Below are 20,380 nucleotides of genomic sequence, written 5' to 3'. Positions count from 1 at the left end.
AATTAAAAAATGAGACCTAGAACTGCATTTCCATCTGCTTTCTCTCTGCAACTTTCAGAGACAGAGGCAAATCTCACCTAATATTATATATATTATATTTTATATTATATATGTAATTATATTTATGCTATAGTCCATTGATGAGATAGGAAATACACTTTATCCAGCCTAATAAGGAAAAAAAACTCTAAAGGACTTAAGTACTAATGGCAGAGGTAATAAAAATAGTTAAGAGAAATATAATGAGAGTCTAGAATAAATACTAAAAATCACCTGTCACAGTATTTTTTACATAATGGCTTTATATATTGACAAGTAAAAATACACATTCCCACCTTTTGGGAAACTCACCTTAGAAGTTTTTATTCTAAGTCTTCCCATAAGGAACACATGATTTTGAAAGCATTTAAACAAAACTTGTAGTTATTTCTGCCCTATGATTGGTTCCCTCCCATCAATGCAAACAAGTAAGAATGCTTTACTGGACTACTATAAATGTTTTATGGTCTATGATTTACTGTAGAACCCAAGTCTGGGCTTGATAAAGCAGACCTATTAGAATAAAAAAATCTGACATAAAATAGACCTCATGAAGTCTATAACGACTTTCTGACATCTTGACAAAGCCTCTAATGTAAAAGACTTCTTATAGTAACCCCTGCTTTCACAGCTTCAGTGCTGACATCTTTGCCATTTTAGAAAAAAGTCTTACATAAAGAAAATGGTAAAATATAGTAAAATTCAGCACTGGTAAAACTGAATGTAGTAATTATTTTTGTAAGTGTAGTAACCAATTTTCAGATATATCCACATGCCAATGTAGGCATTCAGTAGCATTTTCATACTGCATAAGCTGTGTACTCATATAATTTACCTTGCTCACACATTTTTTCAATTTCAACAAGTTGTCTTTTTGTACTTTCAGAAATAATGTTTATATTTAAAAATCTTACACAAAATGAAATTATTAGCAATTTGCTGGCAACTGTCTGGCAGAACGCCATGAGCCAAATTTTGGTGCTGTGTCATGTAGTATCTACACATACATCCTTGGGGGATGGCAGTGGTGGCAGATGGAGGCTGTGAACTTGGGTAAACTGACCTATGATTTCATCTTACATACTTTTGTGCACACCAGAACATATAAGCAGAAGACAAGCGTGAACAACCCTAGAGGCTGCATTGGTTTTGTGGTGCTTACTCATTACCAATAGTTACTGCTCCTGATGTTCATGTAGATAGCAAAGATAGAAAAGCCACTCAACACAGTAACGTACCCAGTGATACAAGTAGGGGCTTCTTTTAACTTCGAAGACTTCTTCTGCCCATAATCCTACACCAGATTGTAAGCTATTTTTGTTATATAACTACTAATACAAGTGGAATAGTTGATTAACAGCAAATATATAAACAATATTGTTAGAGCTATGTGACAGGAACATGCTCCCTATTAATCAGTTCTCTGTAGCATGTAGACTATTTATCGCACTTCTCTCTGAGATTCCCTTGGGTGTGATTCCATGGCCTGCTTGTAAAAACTTCACATTTACAGCAACCACCCTTCTATTACTGTCGATAACATCTAATTGACATGTCAAACCTCCAAGGAATGCAGTAAATTGAACCACAGCCTCTAAGAAGAATGAAACAGTAAAAAGAGTAAATCAGCATGTGCCGCTTCATAACAGCAATACAAACATACTGAGCTTTGCTAATGGAAGGGAGAAAAACTGTAACCCTTTCTACTACCACAGTGAATTACATATTAACCTCAAGGTCAGAAAACAAAGCCTTGTGACCTGAGACTGAAACTTGTCTAGAAAAAAAATCTGAGCCCGCATCCATGAATGCAGACACGAGAGTAAAGTAAACTAAGACAGAAAAAAGTGACAAGTACAACTTCTGCTTCTGTTACCACATTATAGAACAGAGAAAACATAGACCCCTCCCACTAGTTTCCGCTAAACTAAATTTTAGGATTTAATTCAGAACTCTGTACCTTAAAAATTATATAGACAAAGTGGAGAGAGCTGGGTAAAATTCATAAATATAATTTTAAAAACAGGGAAAACTTGACTGATGATGAAAGAGCACAAAACAGTCTGGCAAAACTGGTTGAAGTATCATCCGAGATAACAGGAAAAAGGCAGGATGACTTTAGAAATATGAAGTGTATGAAACCCATAAGAAAGAAAACTTTTTACAAGTTTACAGGGATACCAGAAAATAATGGAATGACATCAGGTAATATGATCTTCAGTACCGAGAAAAAAATTTCTTACTGTGGTAACTCAGTGTGATAGAAAAGCAAAGAGCAGAAGGGAAGCACCATCCCTTCAAGTATAGGAAACAAAGTGATGGAGCATTATCCTCAAAAAATGCACAACATACCAAGTAGTGAAGAAATCCCCAAAGGATGAACCTAAAGATATAACAATTCTTCCATTTTGTGATTCATGGATATAATCTGTCCTGGTAAAAACATTACTTTGAATAAATCAATGGCTTAATACTGCATATATATATATCAATGCAGGATATTTGTAACTCTAAGACCATACCTGTTTTGGCCACCATAAGAAAATGTGTACTTTTCAGAGTTTTAATGAAATCATATCCTGAATATCAGCAATCTAATTAGAGTGAATCTCCAGATATGATGCATTAACATCTGAGTGGCCTCCTGACTACAGAAGACGTCAACAGTTGCTCTATTTCATGGCTTTGCCTCTAAGAAAGGGCTACAGACAAAATAGTAACTTACCATCCACTTAATGAACATCTGGCCATTTCCTATTCTATTGGGTTATTAGATGATCTTATGCAACAATGAATTTCAAAGTAAACAAACATAACCACAAAACAACAGTTCAAGTATTAGACATTTCTTTCTCATCTCAGGCAGATAATTGGGCCAGTTTCACTGGAGACATCTACAATTTGGATAACCTGTTTGTGCTAGTATTTATTTATAAAAGTGCTGAGAGTGTGCACGTGTGTAGGTGCCTGCCTGCATGCACAGACATTTACAAAAGAAAGAATATTACCATTCTATGAAGGCAATCCAATGCACTCTCATAGGATTCTTCCATAATATAAAGTAGTTAATATGCATTGTTGAGTCCCTATCCAGAAGCTTCAAATTTGTTCCTGTGCTGACTGGAAAAAAACCCACCTAACTTTGGTTAACAGGATGCAAGAAAGGAGTAGCATTCTCCTCCTGGGAGTAAAATTAGGATTTCTGTTACATTGAGCAGACTTGGCAACGGTTAGCAAAGACCTCTTAAGATGACAGGCTTTTCCAGAATTGCTTAATGTTTTAAGTCAAACTGGGACCCAGATCTTTACAGTGGGGTGGAATATTTAAGTAATCTTAGCCTTTGTGAGCAATCAATCACAGAAAGAGGACAGCAGAATTTGCAAATATCTGAGAGGGGCAGGATACACTGTAGTATGCTGAACAACGGAATAAAGTTAAAAGAGGAATAAACTTACTAAGAGCAAGTTTTCTTACACTATCAAAGAGCTTCTCCATGGCAAATAACAGAAGGTCAAACAGGTTGTATATTTAAGTGAGGCTGACCACTGAAAACAATGGTGTTTGTTTTAAAACAGAATAACAGCCAATATTCTGATTACAATTTATTTTATAAGACAAAATTAATGCTTATTCCTAAAGTAAAATTTAATTCTGGCAAGGCATTATCTATAAGGTTTAAAAGTCACAGTCAGCATTTCACATCATCTTCACATTTAGCCTGCATCTCCAAAGCAGGGTTATGTACTGACAAAATATGCAATGTGTAACTCGCCATTTTACTGATCTTCTTAACTATTAAAAAGTGACCACAATACTGTCAAGCAAAATAAAGCAATGTAGTCGTGCCATAACTCTCAAGGAATATGTGCATTTCTTATACCTCTACACTATAAGGAACACAGATCCAGTATGTTGCTGCAGAAATGGGCTGCTCAGGTATCCATCTCAGTGTCTCAAAATCTTACATTCTTCAATCTCAGCAAGCATTTCCTTATAATTACTTATCATCTTTTGCAGCAACCTTAAACTTTTCAAAAGGCATAAAGGTTTCACCTTTCACTTAAAAACACAGTTTTTATATAATCTGATTTCTTTTTTAGCCTGGCAGAAATGACAGATTAGGTCGAGAAGAAACGGTGCAAAGAGAAGAGGACAAAGTTTTATGATTAATCTGAGGAATAATATTATGTTGATCAGGTCTTGGAGCTTCAGTATCCAGGAGTGTCCCCTACCTACACCATACACACCATGTTTATCAATTTAATATTGGTTCTACAAAACAAAATTCCTTAACCCTGGTGAAATATTTTTAGCTGTTTTGGTGGCACGTGTTGAAAACAGGCATGGCACTATGTTCAAGTAAATGCATAAGACCATCAAGTGAAGATAAGGATAAAGATGTTTTAAAATGGAACACAGGGAACGTGTTCTCAGGACCAAGAAGTCTGAATACTTCTATAATCTGGTCCCTGGGATCAGGGTAACACAATTCAGTGTTAAATTTCAGTGTTTGTATAAATCTATCTATCTATCTACAATATTAGTATAAGTAATATTACCTTGGATTCTGTTGTGTTCTTCCCTCCCACCCCTCAACAAATATTTTGCCCACTAAGCAATACTGTGTCTCTGGCATATGGAAAAAAAGAAAATGGACTGAGAAAATCAGTGGACATTGCAGTGTATCTGAATCTACTGAAAGTGTGTGTGAAATACGCCACATAAGCCTACGAAATGGTCGATGTCTCAGAATGACAGATTTACATCTTTACATTTACAGCATCTATCGCTTGTCATTGGCCAATTTGACCAAAACTGCAACTGTATGTTGGATAAATACATTTTTTAAAGTCACAGGCACCAAAACTGCAGGCAAGAAATCTACAGGAAGGCCACATCTCAGATAGATGAATGACAGCAACAGCTTCTGATGAAAGCACCGTGGCACATCATCATGGTGATTTAAAAGACTTACAAGGTAGCACAATACCAGTGATTCTGACAGCAGCTGCCCTCGCTCACATTCAGTTGGGATAAGCAGATGCAAAGATGAATGTAGACATGAAAGAATGGCTGGTGCAGAATATGCAAGAATGAATGCAGCAGCCAGAAACCAGACAGAATCCCATCCACTTCCACAATATGGAAAGTGAATCTCTACATGTTGAAACCAAAAACGCTTTATGAATATCAACCCAGAAAGTAACACAATCAGAAAAAGAATAAATAAAAAAGATCTGAATATCAGAAACATATCGAGGGGGCTGATAAAACATGAAGGCAGTCTCTCCTTCAGTACTGTCTTTTCACTCTTCAAAGCAGAAGGAAAATACATTTACTGAAAACTCCTCCTTTGTCTAGCAGAAGCGGTAGTTATCTGTAAATGTAAGGATTAGCTTATACTTAAAATGTAATCTGTTGTAATAAGAACAACTTGAAAGTCTGCTATTTTATCACAGAAGCTATAGAAAGTCATGTGACAAGAATCAAAAAGGCAAAGCCATTGGGAAGTTTAATTTCTATTGAAACTGCAATGTAATAATAAATAATAATAATAATAAAATAATTATAATAATGAAAAAAATAATCATGAAAGGAAATGAATGTTTGCTTTTTTAATTTTAAAAGACTATGCAACAGATATTTTACACATACTCAATTACTGCTATGTATTTTGAACAAAATTCTAAACCAGAGTGTTCACAAATGCATTCAAACTGAATTTTTTACCATGAGAAGTCAATATAACCCTCCTGTTATTTATCCAAGAGCAGTAGAAAAGCAGGGCTTATTGTAAAGCATGATCAACACAATAGCAGAAGTCGATTATTTGCTCCTGTAAGAGTAAGGCATATTAATTTCTTCAGGATTTATGTTATTGTTTGAAATATTTCAAAACAATCACCCAAAAAACCAACAACCAAAAAACCAGTGAAAGTGAAAAGAGATTCATAAACATAGGGACCAAGTTACCCAATCCTACAGAACACTGTGGGTTTAGAGAACTTACTAGGATTTCATTTTGATGGCTAGGAGTTTAAAGTCCTCTCTCTGCATATTTCCTCCAACCCAGAAAAGAACAAATGTAATTCAGTTTCATCAGCACAGCCTGACCCTTCACAGAGTTTTTCTTTTATAAAGCTATTTGTGTATAATAACGATGCATTTTGGGATACTTATTGTTTCAAATTTCCTCCCTGCCCCCCAAATCCACCACCACCAAAATGGATTTTTTCTAGATGATTTATTACAAATAATAAAACAAACATCTATTTATATTGCTAGCTTGACAACTTTTTGCAGGCCTCCAAAGAGACGTTCAAGTCTTTGATGGCACGGGAGAAAAATCCAATACCTGCAAGAAACACATAGTGATACTATGGGTATTATTTGGTATTGCTTATTTTCTCCAAGGCAGAAGTGAGCTAACGTCCAAATTGATGTCAGAGTTACTGGGATGTTTTCTTCACTCTCCTCACAGCACCATACATGAAGAGGAGCTGAGAACACGCCAGCCACAAGGCAAAGCAGAGCAAAGCAAAACTTCAACGCATATGGCACACGCAGAGCTGCAATAATTGTATGGCAAATCGTTCAAGGGAGACTGAGACACTGCAGTTTGCAACTCCTTGCTGCTCTGTTCAAGGCTCATTCAAAAGATCCACACATATTTGTGGCTGAAAGGGAATTGAAGGGTAGAAGTGGAAAAAAAGGAAAGACAAATTAACAATCTGAAAACCTTCTTGTGAACCTGAATGCTAAGGCACGTAACTTAAAAGGAGCTAGATCTTTTTTCAATCTAACTAGACTCAGCTAAAATAAAAGCTAGCAAATGAAATGTTAGATGCAGAGTTTTCACACTTCTGAGAGGCTCCTAACACTCTGAAATGGAATACAACTCTGGTTTCTCTCTGTGAAATCTTAATTCTTCGTGCTTAATAAGGCACGTCTGTGAAGTTGGGCCTTTCTTCTTTGGCTTTATTAGAATCTTTCAAAATGCGAGCATATAAACACAAGGCAAAATACGTACTTCAATGCCTCTATCGTTCAGGGCTTTTAAGCTCAATAATTACACAAAATGACCCTTTATATCTGTCTGACTTGCTCCAGTAGGCATTACTAGCGGCATAATGAACAGATTAATGAGAACCCTCAGTTTATTTTTGTGAAGTGAGACTTGAAATTGAGCTTAACAATGTAGCAATTTCCCAGACATCTCGCCTAAATACATTTCATCTTTGCATGGTATGGATGTGGCTACGCTGAGTTTGGCAACTCTGGAGGAGGCATTTGGATTTCACAGAGTTGCTGTGAAATTTGCTTCATGTAAAACAGGATGAATCGTGGTAACAATATACTCTGTTTGACAGAAGAGGGACAAGAACAGTTTTGCTGTGAAACTAACTTCATGTAAAATAGGATGAAGTGTGGTCAAAATACCCTGTTTGACACAACAGATACAAGGAGCAGTTCCAGTCTGCCACTTGGGAGCTCAGACATGAGACAGAATTAAGGATTATACAAAAATTAGGAGAAATATTATTTTCTCATTCTAAGTATGATCAGACAGGAGATGCTTGCAATACTGATGGGAAGCAACAGAAAAAGCTATGCGGAGCATACGGGCAGCTGGAAAAAAAAGAGGGCTGAGAAATGTTCAAGATGGTTTCTTATGAAAGAAAACAGTCCTGTGGAAGTGGTTAAGGATAATAACAATGGATGAAAATGGATGCAAGGGAATTCTAGAAATGGGATCACAGAGTGGAGGAACTAGATGAAGACAGGAGAAAAAAGCTGCTATGTTTGTGGCTAAGTAAAAGGAACTACACATATAGCACGTAACGTGCCGTGTGCACTTACAAGGAAAGGTATTCACACACTTCCAGTATTATCTCAATAGCAAAAGAAAAAAATCACATCATGACAGAGATTAGCCTGGTTTCACAAAAGTATACCCAGAAAAAAAAAATCCAAAATTTTGTTTGCCACTAAGATCGTGTAAAGCAGAAGCATTTTCTCACTTGAAGTCCTTAGACAACATGAAAAACACTCTTCTGTACATTTAAAAAGTGTTTTAGAACTGTTAAGTGCATGATCAAGATCTCTCTAGGTGTTCTTTACCTGTGATTTATCATCAAAGGAAATATAGCAGTGCCTGAAAACTGGAAATGCACATAGTACATCACAGGATAGAGATAGGAAACACTGGAGAAGAGCAATAACCGTCAAAGTTAATAGCTATTATATAATAAAAAGTTAATAAGCAATGGAAATGTGAAATTAAATTAGGAAGTTTTTAAACATTTAGCATAGCAGTATACTCTGAATAACAAAAAAGAGTCCAGAAGGAGAAGCAAAAAAAGAAGAAAAAAATATCATGTAATACATTATAAAAATTCTGAAAGTGAAGTCATGCCCCCCACAAGAAAATCATAAAACTGTCCCAAACCAGCCACATAGACAGTTGATACCAATTACCTTCATGCCCATCAGTAAACAATATTTATTGTCTCTCAAATTCTATCAATCAGAATATTAGATCCTTTTTTCCTACAGGGGAATGGAACATAGTATGTCTGCTGCCAATGGATTAGATCATTTCACAATAACTACACAAGAGAACTTTAAAGAATGATAATTGTCACGATAGCCTGTTTCATACCTGTTTTTACAGGGTTTATTTTATCAAAAGCATCATTAACTCTGAGGTCTGACTCCTACTGACCTTTGGTATTTTCTGTTCTTCATTTGACTTTCAGACTCTTTGTCAGCAAATTCTTCTAACAAGTGCAGGTTCAACACTAACACGCTTAAGCCCATTTATCATAAATGTTTTAAAAAATAGAACAGGACATGACTGTTTTTCATTACTGTCATACTGGGTAGAGAAAAACAGCTTATTGTGGAAAAGAAAAAAAAAATAGCCTCCACAGAGCAATAGAAAATTGACAATTACACAACCAGTATGCATTAATTGCCTTCCACTTAGGGAAACTATGCAAGCTTCTCCTGTGAAGATAACAGACATCCAGTTTGTGTCTTCAGCCTTTTAAAACTAGGAGAAGAGGCGGTTAGCAGTAGCCTGTCAGTTCCTGGCTTTGAGTATTGAATTATTAATTTACACAAAATACTACATTAAAAATACCATTAAAGCAACTCAAAACAGCATACTGATAGTTTAAAGGGGAAGTTCATGCTTCAGTAGGCTGCCAAAACCAATATATGCTACTTAAACATAATTTAATTTTCTTTCTCATCATTTTGTTTGCCACTTACTGGTCATCAAAGGTGTCACTGAGGTCTATGCTACCTTTATGGTTCATCCTACCCCTCGTGACAGAGACTCAGCAAAATGATTTGGAGACCTCACAGGACACTTGCAAGACAGCACGCTAATGACTTTCACAGAGGATTGTAACTCCACAGAAAGACTGTGCAGACAGAAAGCAGGCAGCGAACAGCAAAGGAAACAACTCATCCACATGTCTTCAAGGCAGGAAAGTGAATAGAGAGAATTCTAGCGAAGTAAATTTTCTCATTGCAAGTATTCTGTCTCTTGAAATTTGAGCCCCTGTGAAATTTTCCCAACTTTTAACTCCATCCACTTTCATTTGCTAAGGCAGCATATCGTACACAGAACAACAAGTGAGTTATTTTTCTGGAGTCTACTGCAGTATTAGACACAGAACTAAAGCCAGAAAGAGTAAAATCATCACCTAGACTGCACTCATATCTCCAGAATTTCCAAGACAAACATAATTTGGAGTATAGTTTCTGGGCAGAATTCATATTTCAGCCTCACACAAATACACATATAATGATTTTTAGTTGACTGTTACTCTGAGAGGTACTTGTATTCAAAGTACCAGGCAACCATAGTCCCATGCAAGGACATATCTACTTTTCATTTTCTTAGACAGCCTAAGTGATAACAGCTTTTATACCAATACAGGATTATTAGTTCTTTTTGGGGACGTCCAAGTATTCATCAAAAAAAGTTGGATTTGGCTGAGACAAAAAATAGTTGCAAAATTTGACCGCATTAGCAAAAGATTTGTTTAATTTCTTCCAGGCCAGAGAGGGGTACAGGCATTCATAAACATGTGGAGAATAAAGAAACGAGGCTACTGTTGCTTCCACCCCATTACGCTGAAGTCTGGTAAAGGCAAATAGGTAAATGTGGTAATCTTTAACTGTCCGCCTGAACCTGATGATGAGTCAAACCCAGGCACAGTGCACGGGTTTGATTCTTGCTTTTCCTTGGGGAGTGCCTGAATCACTCGACTAAAGTGCATTTAGACACAGACTTCTCTCTGTTGGAGCTGTGCTGTTTGTATAAAATACCAATGCATTCCTGCTAAGGGGAAGAACAGTGATAGGGGGGTGTGCAGAATTAAAAAATCTCTTGCATCCTGCAGGAGTATCTTTACTGTTACACTATGACAGTAAACCAGACAAACTGTATCACCTCTGCTTTAATACATCATCTGCTAATTTTGGTTAAAATCCAACTATTCATCTCCTGTTTGTTGTCAAAATTACATAAAGTGAAGCGTGTTTGTTTTCAATTTGTTTTGAGATGCTTTTTTTTTTTTAAACTTACAGAAACTAGATCAAAAAAAGTCAGTTCTTCACATATTCCTACCAGTGATTGGTTAAATTTTCTTTTCTTCATTAAGACTTCACCATCACCATATTGAAATCTTGCCCAACAATTTTAAATGAGGGCCTTCACTGAGTGCACGCGTCACTGAATGGTGATGTCTATTCCATTCTACATTCAACAGCCTTTTTAGGTCACAGTAACACTTTCCATTATTTCTCAGTAAAATAGTTGCAGACAGTGTTTGGACACTGTAAGTCTGTAGATTTCAAGATTAAAGACTGGGATTTTGCTAGCTGGATGCACGTCTGTCAGAGCAAGAAGTGAGGCAAAATACATTTATCTATCCACGTGAAAATAGCTCCTGCAGCCACAGCTTGGAGAATTTCCAGAGCACCTAAGTTTTGAATCAAGATCTTGAAGTACATAATGAGAAGGCAGCTGTCTTTATTTCAGGGATGCACCTACACTTGTCCGAGGTTAAGGCTTTATAAAAAAAAAAAGAAAAGCATGGTTTGAACATGGTGAGTAGATACTTGAATGGGCAGTCAACCAGCACCTGCACTGTGCATACTTAAGCCAGTGCTTGTTTTGATAGGGTGAGTAGATACTTGAATGGGCAGTCAACCAGCACCTGCACTGTGCATACTTAAGCCAGTGCTTGTTTTGACTGTTATAGGCTACTAGTATCGACATGTACAAGGAAAAAATGCAAAAGATTCTGATTCTGAGCCTCTCTTTTTTGTGGTTTCAGTCTTTTAGTGCTCCTACAGCTAGAGGCAGATAAAAAGATGAATTCTATCTAGTATGCCGAGATGCTTTAGAGAATGAGTAAATCTCCTTTCTCCAGACCTGCAAGCAGAACACAGGTTCTGCTCAGTCCCCTGCCCTTTGCAGACAGTGAAAGGACCTATCAGGTTCTCCTTCATCAACATATCTAGACCACATTCTAACACATTCGAATTGCACTATTTGGTAAAAGATGGAATGTAAACTTTAGGAAAATGTGTATCTGCAGTGTTGCTAGAAAGGACTGAATAACTCTCTTGCCTGATGTGACAAACTGAGATACATCCCTGAATTTGTAAAATAAATTTTGTTTTGGTTTGCACAAATACAAGTTGGATGGGGGCTGTCCCCATACAAGTTGATGAGTTAAATTTTGTCCCAGGAAAGAAAGCATATCTTATGGAAAACTGACTTTGGGAAAAGGAGGAAAATGACATTTTTATAAGTCTGAGCTTCCCCAAGGATCAGCCAGGAGATCATGTCCTATCAATATTCACTGAATGCTGAGCATACCTGGCTGCTGGATACATAACATATAAATCTGCAGCCTGTATTTTCAGTCCTGTGATAAGTATCTGTGTCATTCTTTACTTGGAATTAGAACTATGAAATGGTTTAAGAAGGCTATCGACACTGAATTACTCCTGCATACTAGAAGAATGCATTTTATCAGCAGACCCAATAATAACAAAGCCCATGGAGAATATACATGTGGAGAGTATTCATGACTCCTGACTAAAGTATACAAATTGAAATAAAATAGTTTTTTCTCTCTTTTTTTCTCTATTTTTAAGAAGCATGGTTTTTCTATGGAAGCATCCTGTTCAAAAGCACAGTGGTCAGTGCACACAGTTGAGGTACTCTTACTTTTGAACAAAGTCAAGCTTAGGTATCCGGTTGATCTGTTATGGTTTGGTCCCACTCTCACTCTCCCCATCCCCTTCAAATACCATGCAATGCTTTTATGTGATTTGATAAGGGTAAAATGCATTTGATTAAGCATACTCTCTTTCCTCTCCGACCTTGTTTCTCAAGGAGGGGTGATTTGACATCAGAGTCACAATAAACACATGAACTCTAGAGAAACAGGGTTTAACTTCCTGCGATCACAAAACCGAGGGTATGGTAGGCAGGCTGCTTCTGAGAATGAACAATCAAACTAATTGTTTCAAGATCCAGTACCGATGTGGATCTTCAGAACTTGATTCTGGTTTGAAAGTCTAGACAGTCACATTAGAATCTGTTACCTTCTAAAGTTGCATTTACAATGGTCTAGAGTTAGTAATCCACAGGTTATGTAATGACCATTCTTTTCACAGTCAAGAAGTTACCCATGTAAGTACTGAACAAAAGGATTTAAAAAAAGTTTTCCAGTTCTGACTGTGCAAATAAGTGGAAGAAAATAAACTCACTTGCAGGAAATTTTTGTGCGATCAGCCACCATAGTCCACTGCTGCTGATTCGTTGAAACCTCAATGTAGTAACTGTAGCTCCGGTCATCGCAGTCCCAAAGTAGCAACCTAAGTATGAAGAAGTTGTTGATCAATAAGTAAAATAAACATTAAACCAAGCTGATTAAGTTTTTCAGTCCTTCATTTCCTCCTCTTAATCGTTTTTAAATTTAACTGTTTCTTTTGGAATGTGCCTCTAACGCTGACCAAGATCTTTACCGTTTCTGTCATCTCAAACATGAGAGTCTCTACTCTTATTATCCTAGGTCAGAAATAGACTTACTGACTTACAATAACCACCTTACTAACATTAATCTATGATGCTTGTCCAATTACTTTTAATTTATTTGAAAGTCCATAAATGAACTAATATATTTGGCATGTGGCATTGCCTGCTTTAAACCTGAATCAAAGCTCTGTTTGGAAAGGTCAGTCTAAGATGGGAAAGAAAAAAGATTCTGGTAACTAAAAAGATTGTACTGTCTTCTTAGCTGTATTATTTTTTTTTTTTTTGGTAAATATATCAGAAGTATTTTTTTTAAAAGGAAGTAGGAAAAAGGGAATTACTAGTTCTAGTTCATCATAATATGAGGAAAAAGGCACTGAATTGCCGACCAAATTGCTAAAAAGAGATAAGAGAAAAATTCCGCACTCATTCTCAAAAAACATCTAGCAAACGTTGTATCCTTTCTACTCCTTCTTTTTATATGAGGATTATCTTCCTGTTGTAAGAGATATTTGAAATCTCGACATCATTCCTCAATTTAATTTTATTTTTAAGGATTCATATTAACCACAGCCAAGAACCTTGTCGCTCTTCTTCTCTCCCTTTCATTGGATGGGGCTGAGATATGTGTGCTTAAAAAAATAACCAGCACAGAATGCCTTTGTTAGCAAAAACACACACACACAAAATGTTTCCAGCATGTTTGTGAACCAATATGGAGCATCCTTTTTTTCCAATGAGGCATCCACAAATACAAGAGGGTATTTACACAAATTAAAGGGGCAACGGACTGACCAGAACAGAGGCAGACACTCCTGCAATTTCTTCTTTAGAAGCAGTTAAATGCTGTCCATATTTCAATTAATAGATGCGGATTTGCCTACATTTTACATAAAACCATTGGCAGGTGTCATTCCACTGATTAGCAGGACACAGTTTAGAAAAATTAACCGCTGATGCTACTGTTTTCATATAAACTCAATGGGAAATGGAATATCAAAACCAAAACTTCAAAAATCTTTTCTACTGAGTTCAAGGTGACTGGAGGTGATTTTTGAACAGCAATATTTTAAGTGAACAATCCACGTTATTTCTGTCACAGAAAATTATGTTTTGCTGATCTTGTTTTTGTCTTATTCTCTGAACATTTACTCAGTACACCGATGGAAAACAAATACTCTGCTGCAATATATTGTTACGAACTGCTGCTGTCTCTTGACCCTCAGTTTCTTGTCAAAGTTAGCTAATGCTTACTAGGATTACTGCTTAAATCTGACTACTTGTTACAGAAGTAAATAAACCTGCTGCAGTCAAATAACCAAAGCACAGTTAGCTACCCAAAACAGCTGTAGCTGCAATGATGACCTACATGATTGTTGTAGGTCTCCTCCAACTGAAATATTCTTTTCTATGAGAATCAGTACAGCGACATGTCCAGAGAATTGTGAAAGCCAGGTAATTCAGCTAACCCAAGTTCTTTCTCCAGCTGCGAGGAAGAACTTCCACAGATCCACATTTTTCAAAGCGCAATATATAAGAATCCATTGATTGTCAATGAAAATAGCTGAGACATACATAAAAAGAAAAGGAACCTGTGCCACACTACAGACTTTCCCAAGCACAGAACTTCAAGCTGTCTCTCTTTAATCATCTTTCAGAAGAGTGCCCAAGTTTTATATTATAAATTCCTTTCTTCGAGTTCAGAAAGTTTTTTTTTGCTTTCAGCTATTACCTCTGCTGGAAGGAATATAACTGCAAAAATTATTGCTCGCTTTTAACATTTAAAAAAACAATACTGCTAGAGGGCAAAAATGACCTAGCCAGGTGCTGAATGCAGAATCCTTCTTCTTACAGAGAGATGCTGTCCCAAGAAGAAGACAGACTGTCTTCAGAATTTGGTTATTAAGGACACATGTGTCTGTATCTTTGCCCTAAAAAAACAGTGCTATTACTTTCTTTTCAAAACAATCTGGTTTAGCTCTTTATTTCCCGCTTTGGAAACCCCGCATTCGAGCAGAATTGGGTCTGGACAAGCAGATTTAAAATAAACTCCCTAGATGCTCTCAACTGAAACCAGTTCATTAATATTATCAAAAAGAATAAGCTATCAAAATAGCTTTAAGAAGCTAAAATAAAACTTTTATCAGAAGCTTTTTAGCACATATTAATACTGATTATTTGCAAAGTAGAAAAAAATCAGACCTGACTTATTAAAATATAAAAATAGTTGCCTGTGGCATGATGAAAGAATTAAAAAAACCCCACACCCCAAAACAAAACCACCCAACTCCAAACCCTCTCCCCCTGCTTCATCAGATCCTCCACATTCTGCTTTTATATGTCTTGAAGGTCTCAAAATACTGAAGAAACTGAATTAAATGCATTTTTTTTGGTTAAAAAAAAAAAACAGAAAGAAGTTTATGGATTAAAATCCTGGATTTGGTAACTACTAATAATCAACAGATCCTGAATCAATTTAACACCTATATTTAAACCAAGTCTTCTAAATAATAAAAAGAGGGAAAAGCAAAAACATATGTAAATTTCTTTTCCTTTTAAAAGGTTATTAAAATGTTGCTAATTATGTTTTTCAATAGGATCCTTTTCATCGTGGGGGCTCAGTGTTGTTCCCTTGATCTGTGTTTTCAAAGCTATGATCAAGAGTTTCAATATCAGAAGCAGACTGGTGACTGTAATTTCAACTAACAATACTGTGATTAAAACACAACTGGCTCAACTTTAGAGCAAAAGGCTAACAGGACATATGTATTCCTTTTAAGACTGTGTGTAATTGCTGTCTCCCAAAGCAACCTAGCCAAAGTTAAATAGGTTTTAAAAAGCATATGGCTTGGAATTATTACAAACTAAACAATGACTGAATTAAAGTTAGCAGAGTCTTTCCCAAAGTGACTTAGCATGAATGCTAAATGTAAATTTTTGTTTCTTTGGGACTTGTGAAAAAAAGTAAGTTCTTTCTTCTCCTTCCTGCAGTAGCTGTTTCAGGAGAGGTTGGGGAGGGAAACTGATGACAGAATTTACTGGAATTTATTCTGCCTTTCTGGATAAGCAGTAAAAAACTTTCAGGTCATTATATGAATATTCAACAGTATACACTGGGCACAAAGGCCACTTTTTATGCCAGGTACAGTAATCTTTGAAACACATTCCAGGCAAACTACCAGGCTAAACTTTTGTAGAGAAGCTGTGTTTTGCTAAGAAGGACATTAAATGACAGGAAGAAGAATACTCCACTTAAAAAATCAGAAGTATACTCATTGGCAATGCATCTGTTTATAGCAAAATTGCCCACGCTCCTAGGATTTTCCATATTAGAATAAAAAGCTAAATTAGCTCCTGTTTGTAAATCTTACCCTCAGGATTAAGAAGGAAAAGGGAAATGAAATTTTATGCGGCCCAATCCCTGCAACATTGTGAGATTTCAACTTATTTCTCATATGCCACTTCTTTGGATAGCTAAAGTCTAAGCCAATTAATCATTTAATAGGGTAGCGTTGTTTACACCACATGTTGAAAATGCCTCATTTTATAAAATAAAAGCTTCTCAAATATAAATAAAATTTCACCTTCCAGTTTTGGGAACCTGATGATATCAGCTATGTGTTACATCAAAAGACGCTGCAGTACTTTTTTTAACAGTACTTCCCTAAATGTCATGTGTTTCCCTATGATTGATTGTTCTGCATTTATACAAGCATTTTGTACTGTCTCTGCTTGCTTTTATTCCTAGATTTCTGAAAAAGAGATTGTCACTGTTTAGTTCAGCCTGCATTATAACTACATCTACTCAATCTGTTAACAGAACACCAAACAATAATAGTTGTGCATCTGCCAGGATGATACCCGCTTCCTGAATACTACAAAGTCAGTGGTTACCATGTACGTTGTAACTGACAGTCCTGTGTTGAGAAACTACTTGCATACTTAATAGAAACCCCAAAGACAGAAATTAAAACATGAGGTAGTGACACTTGTTGACAGGTGGGGAAAACCCAAAACTGTATGGAAAGAGTATTTTTATACAATTGTCTTTGCATTTTTGCCTCTGGTTGTCTAAATGACCTTTCATTTTCTACATATATTTCAGTAGTTATCTTGCAAGAAACCAATCTTTCTTCAGGATCCTACAAAGGAGACAAAATTCCTACGTATTTGCTGTGTGCTTATGTGATCATTTATTCTGAGTTATGATTTCATTCTCAAGTTAGGCAAGCCCAGAAAATGAACAGCAAAGAAAGAAAACCTTCATAAGCAGAAGTGGTATGGAAAATTAGAAAACATAAGAGATGCTTATGATGGTGGTATAAGCAAACAAAAACCACATTAAAGCTAATTGATACTGTTTGTTAATTTAAGAATTACTCTGAATACGAAAAGCAAAACAGCTGGCTATCACCTATTCATATTAGGAATAAAGTCTTCAAATAGATTAAACTGGGGTAAGTGGTTAATCTACTTTTACAAAGAAGCAAAATATTTCTATTTATTTTAACATGAAACTCACTATGGCACAAAAGAATTTTGCTTCCCTCCACCACATACACTACAACAAATCCTGTTCTTTTTTTGGTTTTCTTTCTTTTTTGGAAATTCATAGGGAAAAAACCTAACTATGAAGTTATCAGCCAAGGACTGTAGCATAATAGCATTATATTTCTATTTCAGATAAATGCAGGGAAAGTTAGACAGAGAGCTAATATTTTATGTCAGTCTTTTCAATATTAAAGTTTTAGCTATTTAAAAGTTAAATTATGTTTACTATGGTAAACATATCAATTGCTGCCTTTCTGTTCCTAGTTAAATATAATAGTTTTTCTGTCATTGATAAGGGCTTTTCAGAGAGGAAAAATAGCAAGGTTATTGTCTGTCCAGACAGGCAACAATGTGGAAAAACCACCTAAAGTAACATATTTTCTCTGTTAACTATTCCAGGTACCTTGTAAGTCGCTCCATGTAGGAGTCTTAATAAAAGAATAAACCTTGTAATTAAAAAAAACGTTTTAATTTCTATAATCTAAAGGGCAATATTTAGTTAAAACTATTTTAAAATAAAATGTTTTCTAGTAGAAAATACTATTGAGCACAGACTATCCTTACATCTGTCTCAGAATTTCTGAATAAATTTTGATGTCGAATTCAAAGTGTTCCACATTTATATACAAATGCCTGAAGAAGTATTTGATATTGCCAAGGTTTCAACATGGTCTCTGATAGCACCCTTGTTTCTAAGTTGGGATGTTACAGTTTAGATGGGTAGATTACAACATGGGTAAGAATTGGCCAGACTGCTTCATTCAACAGGTAGTGGTTAACGGCTTGTCATCCACCCAGAGACTGTATGCAAGTCGAGTTCCTTCAGTCTGCTCTGGGACCTATCCTGTTTAATATCTTTATCAACGACCTGGACAAGGAGATGACTGAGCCCTCATCAAGCTTGTGGATGACAGCACACTGTGGGGTGCAATCGATACACTCGAGCGTAGGCTGCCATTCAGAAGGACTGATTGCCAGCCTCTGGGAAGACTAAGGACACGGGGAAAAAAAAATCTCATGAAATTCAACAAGACCAAAAGCAAAATACTGTACCTCATACAGACTAATCCACTGCAGTAGTAAATGCTACAAGTCTGACTTGCTGTGCTAAAAAGGACATGGGAGTCATACTGACCAGAAGATGCCATTAGTCACCTGTGTGCCTTCTCAGTATCGATGGGCCGAGACCAACGGGATGAGGTTTAACAAGGCCAAGTGCCGGGTCCTGCACTTCGGTCACAACAACCCCAAGCAGCGCTACAGGCTGGGGGAAGAGTGGCTGGAGAGCTGCCTGGCAGAAAAGGACCTGGGGGTGTTGGTCGACTGTCGGCTGAACATGAGCCAGCAGTGTGCCCAGGTGGCCAAGAAGGCCAACAGCATCCTGGCCTGTATCAGGAACAGTGTGGCGAGTAGAGCCCGAGAGGTGATCGTCCCCCTGTACTCGGCACTGGTGAGGCCCCACCTCGAGTACTGTGTCCAGTTTTGGGCCCCCTACCACAAGAGGGACATTGAGGTGCTGGAACAGGTCCAGAGAAGGGCAACGAAGCTGGTGAGGGGTCTGGAGCACAAGTCTTACGAGGAGAGGCTGAGGGAACTGGGGTTGTTCAGTCTGGGGAAGAGGAGACTGAGGGGAGACCTTACCGCTCCGTACAAGTACCTGAAAGGAGGCTGTAGAGAGACGGGGGTCGGTCTCTTCTCCCAAGTTACAGATGATAGGACAAGGGGTAACGGCTTCAAGTTGCGCCAGGGGAAGTTCAGGTTGGATATTAGGAAACATTTCTTTACTGAAAGGGTTATCCAGCATTGGAATGGGCTGCCCAGGGAGGTGGTGGAGTCACCATCCCTGGAGGTATTTAAGAAACGTGTAGACATGGTTCTTCAGGGCATGCTCTAGTACCCAAGATTACTGGTTTGTGGTGGGGTGTTGTGTGGGTGGGTGATGGTTTTTTTGGTTTGGAGGTTGTTGTTGTGTGTTTAGGTGGTGAGAGCTGTTGTTGTTGTGTGTTGTTGTGTTTTTTTGTTTGTTTGTTGTTTTTTTTTTTGTTTGGTTTTTTTGGGTTTTTTTTGTTTTTTTGTGGTTGGACTCGATGATCTCTGAGGTCCCTTCCAACCACTACAATTCTGTGATTCTGTGATTCAGTAACAAGGGCGAGCAGCACATGGAGCTGTGGCAACATGAACTGAGCCAGCAGAACAAGGGAAACAGATTACTTCCCTTTACTCGACACTTGTTGGATCACACTCAGCATACTGCATCCTACATTGGACCCAAATACAGCATTGACAGATCTGAGGAAGTCCAGTAGAGGATCATCAAGATGGGAGGGAGGCTGGAGCACACACACGGTGCAAGAGGCTGAGAAAATTGGGTTGTTTAGGCTAAGAAGGCTTGGGGTCAGGGAGGAACCAAACAGCACTTTTCAATACCCAAGGACATCAAAAAGACTGAGCCAGGCTCTTTACCAAGATGCAAAATGGAAAAAAGAAAAGACAATGTTCTAGATAGAATTTCCTTCCTTGGAGGTTCTCAAAGCCTGACTGAATAAAGCCTTAAGTAGGATGGCCTTTCTTCATAGCTGACCCTCCTTTAAGGAACAGGCTGGGCTAGATGTCCCTTCCAACCTGAATGGTTCTAAGAACTCTAAGACAATGGAATGATTTTTGCAGAAAGCATGCAGGCAAGATAAGACTCCTGAAACATAAAGCTTTCTATGCATTTC

At 37.2% G+C, this 20,380-nt stretch overlaps 1 protein-coding gene across 1 annotated transcript in view; it reads right to left on the bottom strand.

The window, feature by feature from the left end:
- BTBD9 (BTB (POZ) domain containing 9) overlaps positions 1-20,380 on the bottom strand; it is a 117,392-nt gene that overhangs the window by 10,343 nt on the left and 86,669 nt on the right. The window contains exon 10 of the mRNA XM_014950696.1: positions 12,845-12,952. Coding sequence (XP_014806182.1) covers positions 12,845-12,952 — 108 coding nt within the window. The remainder of the gene's footprint in view (positions 1-12,844; positions 12,953-20,380) is intronic.

The sequence above is a fragment of the Calidris pugnax genome, unplaced genomic scaffold, assembly GCF_001431845.1.
Source record: "Calidris pugnax isolate Ruff unplaced genomic scaffold, ASM143184v1 scaffold24, whole genome shotgun sequence".
Lineage (NCBI taxonomy): Eukaryota > Metazoa > Chordata > Aves > Charadriiformes > Scolopacidae > Calidris > Calidris pugnax.
Note: the sequence above shows the minus strand (reverse complement) of the source record. Positions and strands in the feature narration are given on the sequence as shown.